Source organism: Oncorhynchus clarkii, chromosome 7, assembly GCF_045791955.1.
Source record: "Oncorhynchus clarkii lewisi isolate Uvic-CL-2024 chromosome 7, UVic_Ocla_1.0, whole genome shotgun sequence".
In the NCBI taxonomy this organism is placed as follows: domain Eukaryota; kingdom Metazoa; phylum Chordata; class Actinopteri; order Salmoniformes; family Salmonidae; genus Oncorhynchus; species Oncorhynchus clarkii.
The window spans coordinates 79,234,155-79,246,858 of record NC_092153.1 but is presented as its reverse complement, the minus strand read 5'-3'; the positions used below and the strand labels follow the sequence as shown (position 1 = coordinate 79,246,858).

The 12,704-nt window shown below is 43.2% G+C and overlaps 1 protein-coding gene across 1 annotated transcript; it reads left to right on the top strand.

Moving 5' to 3' along the window:
* Window positions 1-626: 626 nt before the first annotated feature.
* Window positions 627-11,679, top strand: LOC139413896 (SEC13 homolog, nuclear pore and COPII coat complex component). The gene is made up of 9 exons (XM_071161740.1): window positions 627-809; window positions 1,210-1,254; window positions 1,514-1,629; window positions 1,855-2,006; window positions 2,323-2,456; window positions 2,684-2,817; window positions 5,795-5,915; window positions 10,114-10,260; window positions 11,096-11,679. Exons 1-9 carry the CDS (start codon window positions 807-809, stop codon window positions 11,204-11,206), a joined length of 963 nt encoding a protein of 320 aa, XP_071017841.1. The 5' UTR covers window positions 627-806; the 3' UTR covers window positions 11,207-11,679.
* Window positions 11,680-12,704: the final 1,025 nt, after the last annotated feature.

The window sequence follows — 12,704 nt, the reverse complement described above, 5'->3', positions numbered from 1 at the left end:
AAAAATGACAGTCATTGTTGATACATTATTACTGTGTCATTCCACACTCAAACTTGCATTGCAAAGCAGTCTGCTTTCTTACCGAAAATCTTTGTCAGTGATGTCATTTTCTCCAATAGATTGGAGATGTTTTATGAGATAGTCAACATCTTGACTACCAGTTACAGTCAATTTAAATATGATAAAAGTTATGGATAAAAACTTCGAAATAGTGGAGCAGAAGTTTCAGCCAGAGAACATGGCAATATCTTTTAAACTAGGCAATTCAGTTCAGAAGAAATCCGTATTTACATTGACAGCCTATCCCAGTCAAACCTGGAACAACTGTGCGCCGTCCTATGGGACTCCCAATCACAGCCAGATGTGATGCAGCCTGGATTTGAACCAGGTACTGCAATGACGACTCTTGCACTGAAATGCAGTGTCACTGTGCCACCCGGGAGCCCCTAGTTGGAATATAATTTAGGCCAATAATAAACTTGGAAACATGACACTTGCACGGTGCTTTATAAATAGGCACCATTGTGTTATGAGTAAAATGTATTTGTCGTTTCTACTGCCACCAGGTGGAACTAATGCTCACCACATAGGAAATTATCTTTCACGGAACTATTTGTAAGCGAAATGCTTGTTTCAACCGGAACCTTGGTGCACGCACACGGAAGTTGTTTTTTTCAGTGGTTGTGAAGTTGTTGCCACGTCGTTCTTGATACATCGTAAAACCGAGATACATTGATAACAGGGTTACACGTCTGGCAGTGCAATTTCTCTGTTTAGGTACAAAGTCATTTCGATAATCTTCAATCATGGTGAGTAACATAATTTCTGGTATTTTTGACTGCAGTTGTTAGCCGGTTAGCAAGGTAACTGTTAACGTTAGATAGCTAACGTGTCAAGTTGCTAAGCTGAATAAGTATTTTTATTAGTTTGTAGTTACTTATTGTTTACTACTAAATAGACTGTTAAACAGAGTAATGTCTGTTACAAGATCGTGTAATGCTGTTTTATGCATTAACGGTATCTCTGCGATTAGTTCAAGCTTCTATCTAGCCAGTTAAGTAGCTAGCTAACGTTGTTAGCTACTAACGCTAACGTTGTTAGCTAGTTTGTAACTAGCAAAGTTAGATTTAGCTAACTAACGCAACGTTAGCTTTTTAGACTGGCGTTCTATCAAATAATCTCTCACTTCTTGTGTTTCATGAAATATAGGTTTCCGTCATCAACACGGTGGACACCTCCCACGAGGACATGATCGTAAGTAGTTTTCTTGTGACAGCTACTAGCTAACGTTAGCTAGCTACTGTCATTTATCTAGCTGACTTGAGTTTGAATGGATTGTTAATTCAATGTCCCGTAAATTCAACCAGCTGTAGCAAATTACTATATATCAACTGAATGTACTTTATTTATCCCCGATTTAATCGAATTTTAGTAGCTATCTAACTCTATTTTGACTAATCTAACGTAATAATTGCAACCTTTGACCTCTTATGACATGCTCTTGTGTTTTAAGCATGATGCCCAGATGGATTATTATGGCACCAGACTGGCCACCTGCTCTTCTGACAGGTCTGTCAAGATCTTCGATGTTAAAAACGGAGGACAAATCCTAGTGGCAGATCTGAGAGGGTAAGATGTGACTCTGCTTGATTAGAGCTTTAAAGGTTGACTCATCGAAAGGAAGTTGCCATGAGCAGCACCACAGATATTGCAATGATTGACATGCAACACTTATTTTCCAGCCCACACAGATTGAACTGCCATGTCCCTGTTTCATCTCCCCTCTCCATTACCTGTGAAGTGCTGTATCCAGACACTCTTTTTACTGTCTGCCTCGATCTCCTCTCTCTGCAGCCATGAGGGTCCTGTGTGGCAGGTGGCCTGGGCTCACCCCATGTACGGCAACATCCTGGCCTCCTGTTCCTATGACAGGAAGGTGATCATATGGAAGGAAGAGAACGGAACCTGGGATAAGATGTACGAGTACACTGGACACGACTCTTCAGGTAAATCACTCACATTCAATTCATATTTTACGTCATTTCGCAGATGTTCTTATCCAGAGCGACATACTGTACAGTGAGTTCATACAGTTTGGTATATATGGTTTGAATATTTTCAATGATCTTATTGAAAATGTTCAAATGGAGTTCTTTAAACCTGGTGCTTGGGACCCACTGGGTATGCAACATGTTTAGTTTCACTTTCGATCAAAGCCCTATTCAGAACCAGGGATGAATAACATTGCAATTAAGCGTTGTCAAAAGCTCTGTGTTTTTAGTGTATATTAATGAGTACTTCCTGGCTTCCTTGTGGCTTCAGTGAATTCAGTGTGCTGGGGTCCCTATGACTTTGGTCTGATCCTGGCCTGTGGCAGCTCGGATGGAGCCATCTCATTGGTCACCTGCTCTGGGGATCAACAGTGGGACATTAAGAAGATCAGCAATGCACACACAGTGAGTAATGAACTACTGTTTTCATTTTCATTTGTAAACCGACATTAGGTATTTTCTCTAAGGGCCGGGTTAATATGAGTAAACCTAAAGAGTAACATTAAATCAACTGTCTGTTGTGACAGTCCTTCTGTGGTAAGTTGTCATAGTCCTAATTGAGTATATATGAATTCATGTCCTTGGTCTGTACATGTGACTGTGTTTTGAAACCTTCCCCTCTGTCCGGTTAGATTGGCTGTAACGCAGTGAGCTGGGCTCCATCTGTGGTGCCAGGTAGTCTGATAGACCAGCCCTCGGGTCAGAAACCCAACTTCATCAAGAGGTTTGTCTCAGGAGGCTGCGACAACCTGGTCAAACTCTGGAAGTAAGTAGCAGACATTTGGAGGGTGTCTTATCTTCTGCATGGCCACTCTGCCATAAAGCTCAGATTGGTGAAGTGCTGTAGAGACTTCTCTCTTCTGGCAGGTCATTGGGTTCTTGGTCATGTCCTTATTGACCGATTGCTCAGTTTGGTTGGACAGCCAGCTCTAGGCACAGTCTGGGTAGTTCTGTATTTTTCCCAATGATGGAGACCACTGCTCTTGGGCACTTTCTACACACACAGATTGTTTCATACCCTTCCCCAGATATGTTTGACCCTTCCCCAGATATGTTTGACCCTTCCCCAGATATGTTTGACCCTTCCCCAGATATGTTTGACCCTTCCCCAGATATGTTTTGACCCTTCCCCAGATATGTTTGACCCTTCCCCAGATATGTTTGACCCTTCCCCAGATATGTTTGACCCTTCCCCAGATATGTTTGACCCTTCCCCAGATATGTTTGACCCTTCCCCAGATATGTTTGACCCTTCCCCAGATATGTTTGACCCTTCCCCAGATATGTTTGACCCTTCCCCAGATATGTTTGACCCTTCCCCAGATATGTTTGACCCTTCCCCAGATATGTTTGACCCTTCCCCAAATATGTTTTGACCCTTCCCCAGATATGTTTGACCCTTCCCCAGATATATGCCTCATCACAATTCTGTCTCTGAGATCTATTGACAGTCCCTTGGACTTCATGGTTTAGGTTCTGCTCTGACATCCACTGTCAACTGTGGGACATTTTTATATAGACAGGTGTGTTTACTTTCTAAATTATGTCCATACAATTGAATTGGCCACAGGTGGACTCCAATCAAGTTGTAATGACAGCTCAAGGATGATCAAAGGAAACAGGATGCACCTGAGCTCAACTTGAAATGTCATAGCAAAGGGGTATGAATACTTGGTTACAGACAAAAGTTTGGACACCTACTCATTCAAGGGTTTTTCTATATTTCTTTTGTTTTACTCCTTTCTAACATGTAGAATAATAGTGAAGACCTCACAACTATGAAATAACACACATGGAATCATGTAGTAATCAAAAAAAGTTATAAATCGGAATGTATTTTAGATTCTTCAAAGTAGCCATCATTTGCCTTGATGCCAGCTTTGCACACTCTTGGCATTCTCTTAACCAGCTTCACCTGGAATGCTTTTCCAGCAGTCTTGAAGGAGTTCCCACGTATGCTGAGCACTTGTTGGCTGCTTGTCCTTCACTCTGTAGTCCAACTCATCCCAAACCATCTCAATTGGGTTGAGGTCGGGTGATTGTGGAGGCCAGGTCATCTGATGTAGCACTCCATCACTCTCCTTGGTAAAATAGCCCATACACAGCCTGGAGGTGTGTTGGGTCATTGTCCTGTTGAAAAACAAATTATCGTCCCACTAAGCACAAACCAGATGGGATGGCGTATCATTACAGAATGCTGTGGTAGCCATGCTGGTTAAGTGTGCCTTGAATTCTAAATAAATCAGTGTCACCAGCAAAGCACCATCACACCACCTCCTACATGCTTAATGGTTCGAACCACACATGCAGAGATCATCTGTACACCTTCTCTGCGTCTCACAAAGACAGCGGTTGGAACCAAAAATCTCCAATTTGGACTCATCAGACCAAAGGACAGATGTCCAACGGTCTAATGTCCCTTACTCGTGTTTCTTGGCCCAAGCAAGTCTCTTCTTATTATCGGTGTCCTTTAGTAGTGGTTTCTTTGCAGCAATTCGACCATGAAGGCCTGATTCACGCAGTCTCCTCTGAACAGTTGATGTTGAGATGTGTCTGTTACTTGAACTCTGTGAAGCATTTATTTGGGCTGCAATCTCTGAGGCTGGCGGTGGCGGTCCTCACGAGAGCCAGTTTCGTCATAGTGCTTGGTGGTTTTTGCGACTGGCTTGAAGAAACTTTCAAAGTTCTTAATTTTCTGTATTGACTGACCTGCATGTCTTAGAGTAATGATGGACTGTCATTTCTCTTTGCTTATTTGAGCTGTTCATGCCAGAATAATGACATGGTATTTATCAAATACGGCTATCTTCTGTATTTTTTTTTATTATTATTTTTTTATTTAACTAGGAAAGTCAGTTAAGAACAAATTCTTATTTACAATGACGGCCTACCCCGGCCAAACCTGGACGACGCTGGGCCAATTGTGCTCCACCCTATGGGACTCCCAATCACGGCCGGATGTGTTACAGCATGGATTCGGACCAGGGACTGTAGTGACACCTCTTGCACTGAGATGCAGTGCCTTAGACCGCTGCGCCACTCGGGAGCCCTACCTTCTATACCTCCCTACCTTGTCATAACACAACAGACTCAAACGCAGTAAGAAGGAAAGAAAGTAAGCATATTCAGTGCATGTGACAATTTGATTTGAAAAAAATTCCACACCTGTTAATTTAAATGCATTCCAAGTGACTATCTCATGAAGCTGGTTGAGAGAATGCCAAGTGTGCAAAGCTATCATCAAGGCAAAGGGTGGCTACTTTGAAGAATCTCAAATATAAAATATATTTTGATTTAACACTTTTTGGGTACTACATGATTCCATGTGTTATTTCATAGTTTTGATGTCTTCACTATTCTATAATGAGAAATCCTTGAATGAGTAGGTGTCCAAGCTTTTGACTGGTACTCTATGCAAATTAGATATTTCTATATTTCATTTTAAATAAATGTGAAAACATTTCTAAGCACATGTTTTAACTTTGTTATTATGTGTGTAGATGGGTGAGAGAAAAAATCAACACAAGTCAAGGGGTACAGTGACGTATAGTTCCATGAAATCACTCCAAATATTTACCATTTACTTACTTGCAGTAACATCTTTTCTCTTTGTAATAACAACTTGATATAGTTATAACTGTGTGAACAACTTTTATGTAAGGCGTTACCAAATAGGTTCCTATGGCAAGTGAGGAGTTTGAATAAAATGGCTTCCAGACAGGTTTGTACGTCTTCTTTCTTAGAGAGGAGGATGGCCAATGGAAGGAGGACCAGAAGCTGGAGGCTCACAGTGATTGGGTCAGAGATGTAGGCTGGGCTCCCTCCATAGGACTACCCACCAGCACCATCGCCAGCTGCTCTCAGGTAACCTACCGTTAGAGGGAAAAAAAACATTGAATGGCTTTTACAGATGTAGGATCTTTATTTGCTTACCCTGTTGCAGGTTAACTTTCCTGGAATAAATGTGTAGTGTATTTGAGGTTTAAAATGTTTTTTTTGGATGTTTGTAATTTCCACTTTTACATTTCAGACTTCATTTTCCCTTTCTTAAAAATGTATCTTCCCCTACAAATAGGTCTTGTGAATTTTAATCAACATAGTAATTCACATTTCCTGTTGCTGCAGGATTTTTTTTTCCTACTTTAGCAAACTGTCTCAAATTAAGATATTTTATTTGGATCCCAATTAGTTGTTGAACAAGCAGACGTGTGGTCGTTCCACAAAAATGTTAAGTATAAATTATGCAACCATATTGAATAAAAAAAAATTATGCAAAGCGCGAAATTCAAACTACAGTATTATAAATAATAAACTTTCATAAAGTCACAAGTGTAATACATCAAAATAAAGCTTAACTTCTTGTTAATCCAGCCGCTGTGTTAGATTTCAAAAAGGCTTTACGGCGAAAGCACACCATGCGATTTATCTGAGAACAGCGCCCCGCATACAAACACATGAAAAACATATTTCAACCAGGCAGGTGTGACACGAAAGTCAGAAATACCTCTATAAAAAATGCCTTACCTTTGATCATCTTCTGTTGGCACTCCAAAAGGTCCCAGTTACATCACAAATGGTCCTTTTGTTCGATAATGTCCTTTTTTATATCCATAAAAACTCAGTTTAGCTGGCGCGCTTCAGTCAGTAATCCACTCAGTTTCCCTCCATCAAAATACATACAAAATTAATCCCAAACGTTACTAATAAACTTTTCCAAACAAGTCAAACAACATTTATAATCAAACCTTTAGGTACCCTGGGCCTCCCGGGTGGTGCAGTGGTTAAGGGTGCTGTACTGCAGCGCCAGCTGTGCCACCAGAGACCCTGGGTTCGTGCCCAGGCTCTGTCGCAACCGGCCGCGACCGGGAGGTCCGTCGTCCGGGTTAGGGAGGGCTTGGCCGGTAGGGATATCCTTGTCTCATCGCTCACCAGCGTAGTGCACGCTAACCAAGGTTGCACGGTGTTTCCTCCAACACATTGGTGCGGCTGGCTTCCGGGTTGGATGCGCGCTGTGTTAAGAAGCAGTGCGGCTTGGTTGGGTTGTGTATCGGAGGATGCATGACTTTCAACCTTCGTCTCTCCCGAGCCCGTACGGGCGTTGTAGCGATGAGACAAAATAGTAGCTACTAAACAATTGGATACCACGAAATTGGGTAGAAAAAGGGGTAAAAATTAAACAAAAAAACCATAGGTACCCTAAACGATAAAATTTAAGGCGGAGAATCATTATTGTCTTTACCTGAGAAAAATACCAAAGAACGCGCTCTTTACCACGTGCTTGGAAACGCCAACCAAGCCAAAATGGGAGCCACTTAGAAAAACTACAATTTCTGGCTCATTTTTCCAAAAACCAGCCTAAAACAATTTTTTTAGATGGAAGCCCTAGGAACTGCAATCTGGGATGACTCGGCCTTATAATAAAAGTGATAGCCAATGATTTTTTTTGGGGGGGGGGGGGATTGTCCTCTGGGTTTTGCCTGCCATTGCAGTTCTGTTATAGACATAATGTTAACAGTTTTATAAACTTTAAAGTGTTTTCTATCCAAATCTACAATTTTTATGCATATCCTAGCTTCTGGGCCTGAGTATCAGGCAGTTTACTATGGGCACGCTTTTCTTCATAATGTCAAAATACTGTCCCCTACCCAAGAGTGGTTAAACAAACAATTAACCCCTTTCAAATAATGGGCCATTCCACCAGATTAAATGATTCACAGCGTTGTTTGGGTCCTCTGAACAGCATGTTGGTCTAATTTTAGAATTGTTTCATCATCTTTGACTGTGGTAAAGCTCAACATGTCAACCCTGTTCGCTCAGTTAATGTTAGGAAACCTTAAATCAAATTTAACTTTCATTTTGTGTGGAACATATGTGTAATTCCTAATTTCATGAACACCGTGTGGTGAAGAGCATGGGACCACATGAGGAGTAATGGCTGATCTTCACAGATGAAGTTAGTTAGTTGGGCCTCTAACAGGGTTGAGGTTTTAGGTTTGATATGACGTTTATTTGTACAAGGATACTTTATCAATGAGAAAATATTAGATTAATCTCAAACATGCTTTTATTTAAGTTGGTAGACAGTTGCACTGCATTCAGAAAGTATTCAGACCCCTTGACTGTTCCCCCGTTTTGTTAAGTTACAGCCTTATTCTAAAATTGATTCTCATCAATCCACATCCCCATAATGACAAAGCGAAAACAGGTTTTTAGATTTTTTTTTCAAATGTATTCAAGATAAAAGCAGAAATACCTTATTTACATAATTATTCAGACCCATTGCTATGAGACTTGAAATTGAGCTCAGGTGCATCCTGTTTCCATTGATGATCCTTGATGTTTCTACAACTTGATTGGAGTCCACCTGTGGTACATTCTATTGATTGGACTTGATTTGGAAAGGCACACACCTGTCTTTATAAGATCCCACAGTAGACTGTGCATGTCAGAGAAAAAACTAAGGTGAGGTCGAAGGAATTGTCCATAGAGCTCCGAGACAGGATTGTGTGTCGGCACAGATTTTGGGAAGGGTACCAAAACATTTCTGCAGCATTGAAGGTCCCCAAGAACACAGTGGCCTCCATCATTCTTAAATGGAAGAAGTTTGGAACCAACAAATCTTCCTAGAGCTGGCCGCCCAGCCAAAATGCTGAGCAATCGGGGCAGAAGGGCCTTGGTCGTGGAGGTGACCAAGAACCCGATGGTCACTGACAGAGCTCGAGAGTTCCTCTATGGAGATGGGAGGACCTTCCAGAAGGACAACCATTGTTTCTCAACCATGTGAAACAAGATTCTCTGGTCTGATAAAACCCAAGATTGAACTCTTTGGCCTGAATGCATAGCATCATGTTTGGCAGAAACCCGGCACCATCCCTACGGTGAAGAATGGTGGTGGCAGCTATGTGGATGTTTTTCAGCTGCAGGGACTGGGAGACTAGTCGGGGTTGAGGGAAAGATGAATGGAGCAAAGTACAGAGAGATCCTTGATGAAAATCTGCTCCAGAGCACTCAGGATCTCAGACTTGGGCGAAGGTTCACCTTCCAATTCGACAACGACCCTAAGCACACAGCTAAGACAACGCAGGAGTGGTTTCGGGGACAAGTCTCGCAATGTCCTTGAGTGGCCCAGCCAGAGCCCGGACTTGAACCTGATCGAACATCTCTGGAGAGACCTGAAAATAGCTGCGCAGCGATGTTCCCCATCCAACCTGACAGAGCTTGAGAAGATTGTGAGAAACTCCCCAAATACAGGTGTGCCAAGCTTGTAACATCATAACCAAGAACACTTGAGGCTCTAATCTAATGATATTGCTGCCAAAGGGGCTTCAACAAAGTACTGAGTAACGGGTCTGAATACTTATGTATATGTGATATTCGTTTATTTTATTAAAAATGTAAACCTGTTTTTGCTTTGTCATGATGGGGGTATTATTGTGTGTAGATTGTGGGGGAAAAATGTTTTAGAATAAGGCTGTAATGTAACAAAGTGGAAAGTCAAGGGGTCTGAATACTTTCCGAATGCATTGTACATAAGTGTCTGTAACGGGGGCGATAGACAGTGTGGTACAATGCAGATAAAATGCTCTTAGTTCATAGGATTTTAATGCCTGAGATGGGAAAATGTGTTTTTCCGTAGGCTAAACATATCCTCCATGCAATTGAATGTTGAAAGAAGAGAGAGTTGAACGTTAATTTCTTAAAGGTTTGCCTGTCCAAAAGGCACCTATTGGTGGAATGAACCAGCTATTGTTCCTGGGGTCCACAGGATCCTACATTGTTTGTGATTTTGGCTCATTTCATATAACCAACAAACTGCTCACGGTCAATTCCATTTTGATTGTTGGAATTCAAATAATTCTAAAAGTGTCAGTTTATTTAACAATTGGATGTTTTCATTCTCATTGAAAGTAAAAGGCACTCGTGAATTGAAATTGGACTGTTATCATCTTTTTAAAGTGTGTTGGCACAGTTTGTCATTTTCTGGTCTGCCAGTGAGTATTTATGACCTTTACCTCAGAACAAAAACACCTAACACAAAATCTATTTTGCTGTCTGCGTGCAGGACGGCAGGGTCTTCATCTGGACGTGTGACGACCCTTCAGGCAACACGTGGACAGCTAAACTCCTCCACAAGTTCAACGACGTGGTGTGGCATGTCAGCTGGTCCGTCACTGGAAACATCCTGGCCGTGTCCGGGGGGGATAACAAGGTCAGTACACGCACACACATACACATACATACACATTACACGCACACACACGGTCAGTACACACATACATATGCATACACATTACACGCACACACGCATACACACACACACACATACACGCACACACACACATACACGCATACACATTACACGCACGGTCAGTACACACATACATATGCATACACATTACACGCACACACGCATACACACACACACATACACACGCATACACATTACACGCACACACACGGTCAGTACACACATACATATGCATACACATTACACGCACACACGCATACACACACACACACATACACACACATACACGCATACACATTACACGCACACACACGGTCAGTACACACATACACGCACACACACATATACACGCACACACACACACACACATGCATGCATACATACATACATACACGCGCACACACACGCACACACGCACACGCACACACACACACACACACACACAAGGTCAGTACACACATTCATACACGGACGCACACACACGGTCAGTGGTGACTCTTTTACTAGGCAGCTGAATAAACTTGATCCTCAGCAACGTATCATTTATACCACTTAGCAGATACTTTATGCAAATCGTCTGAAAGTACAGCGAGTTTATACATCAGTTCCGTCACAAATGATCCCCTTGGTTCCCTGTCCTTCTTGTCCAGGTGACGTTGTGGAAGGAGTTGGAAAGACTGCCAGTGTTGTTTTCTGATGTATATTGTTGTCGGCTGTCTCCAGGTGACGTTGTGGAAGGAGTTGGAAAGACTGCCAGTGTTGTTTTCTGATGTATATTGTTGTCGGCTGTCTCCAGGTGACGTTGTGGAAGGAGTCGGCAGACGGCCAGTGGGCCTGTATCAGCGACGTCAACAAAGGCCAGGGAGCCGTATCGTCCATCGCAGACGGAGCGACGAACGAGCAGTGATCCAGGCACAGAAGGACATTCCACTCCTCCTCCTACCCCCACAGAGAATGAATGGGCTACTACTCCAGAGACACTTCTACCATCTATCCTAGTCCCAGATCTGGGCTAACTACCACCTGTTAAACTCCATAGTGGCCCCTCTCTCTCTTTCTCTAACAGACTTTAAGACCATATTTCATGATGAAATTTCTCTAAAGACCGATTGAGGTTTCATCGTTCAGTTTACGATGATCCAGATTTAAATGGTTACCATTGAGGGAAACTACCTTAATTAAAACCTTAATTAAAACCTTAATTAAAACCTGCTCAAAACATCCATAGATTACATACTTGCTTGTAAAACAATGTTCTGTCAAATTTGAAACTGTTTGTGTGAAATATTTTCTTCCAATTGATTGTTAGAAACAAGAATGTTATGTTTTCATATTTCAAATAATTAAAAAGAACTTCAAGGAAAAGTTGTTTCCCCAAAAGCTCAGCTATTTCTTCTATGATCGATCGATCAGTCAGGGAGGGGCAACTCCAGTCCTCGGGATCGGTCAGGGAGGGGCAACTCCAGTCCTCGGGATCGGTCAGGGAGGGGCAACTCCAGTCCTCGGGATCGGTCAGGGAGGGGCAACTCCAGTCCTCGGGATCGGTCAGGGAGGGGCAACTCCAGTCCTCGGGATCAGTCAGGGAGGGGCAACTCCAGTCCTCGGGATCGGTCAGGGAGGGGCAACTCCAGTCCTCGGGATCGGTCAGGGAGGGGCAACTCCAGTCCTCGGGATCAGTCAGGAAGGGGCAACTCCAGTCCTCGGGATCGGTCAGGGAGGGGTAACTCCAGTCCTCGGGATCGGTCAGGGAGGGGCAACTCCAGTCCTCGGGATCGGTCAGGGAGGGGCAACCCCAGTCCTCAGGTGTCTGTTTGGTGATGCTGCTGACAGACCTGACGCTAATAATCAACAAATCATGGTCTCCAGTTTAGAATATGATTAGTTTAATCAGGTGTGTTAGCTTGGGCTGGGGAAACCGTGACGCCAATCAGGCCCGAGGACAGGAGTTGTCCATCCAGCCCTGCATCATATGGTCAGTCAAGGCCAGCAACATCGACCTGTGGGAAAACCTCAAGGTAAACCTGAAGAGAGGGAGAAGGAAACACCTGGAGGCTGCGCTCCAAGCAGCAGAAGCAGACACTGGCATGGGGTGTGATGAGAATGAAACACCTGGTGGCTGCGCTCCAAGCAGCAGAAGCAGACACTGGCATGGGGTGTGATGAGAATGAAACACCTGGTGGCTGCGCTCCAAGCAGCAGAAGCAGACACTGGCATGGGGTGTGATGAGAATGAAACACCTGGTGGCTGCGCTCCAAGCAGCAGAAGCAGACACTGGCATGGGGTGTGATGAGAAGGAAACACCTGGCGGCTGCGCTCCAAGCAGCAGAAGCAGATACTGGCATGGGGTGTAATGAGAAGGAAACACCTGGCGGCTGCGCTCCATGCAGCAGAAGCAGACCCTGGCA

Bases quoted from the DNA above. Each gene is read 5' to 3' on its own strand.
- LOC139413896 (XM_071161740.1), top strand. The intron at 2,818-5,794 runs GTAAGTAGCAGA...CTTCTTTCTTAG, and splicing joins AACCTGGTCAAACTCTGGAA to AGAGGAGGATGGCCAATGGA. The intron at 10,261-11,095 runs GTCAGTACACGC...GGCTGTCTCCAG, and splicing joins TGTCCGGGGGGGATAACAAG to GTGACGTTGTGGAAGGAGTC.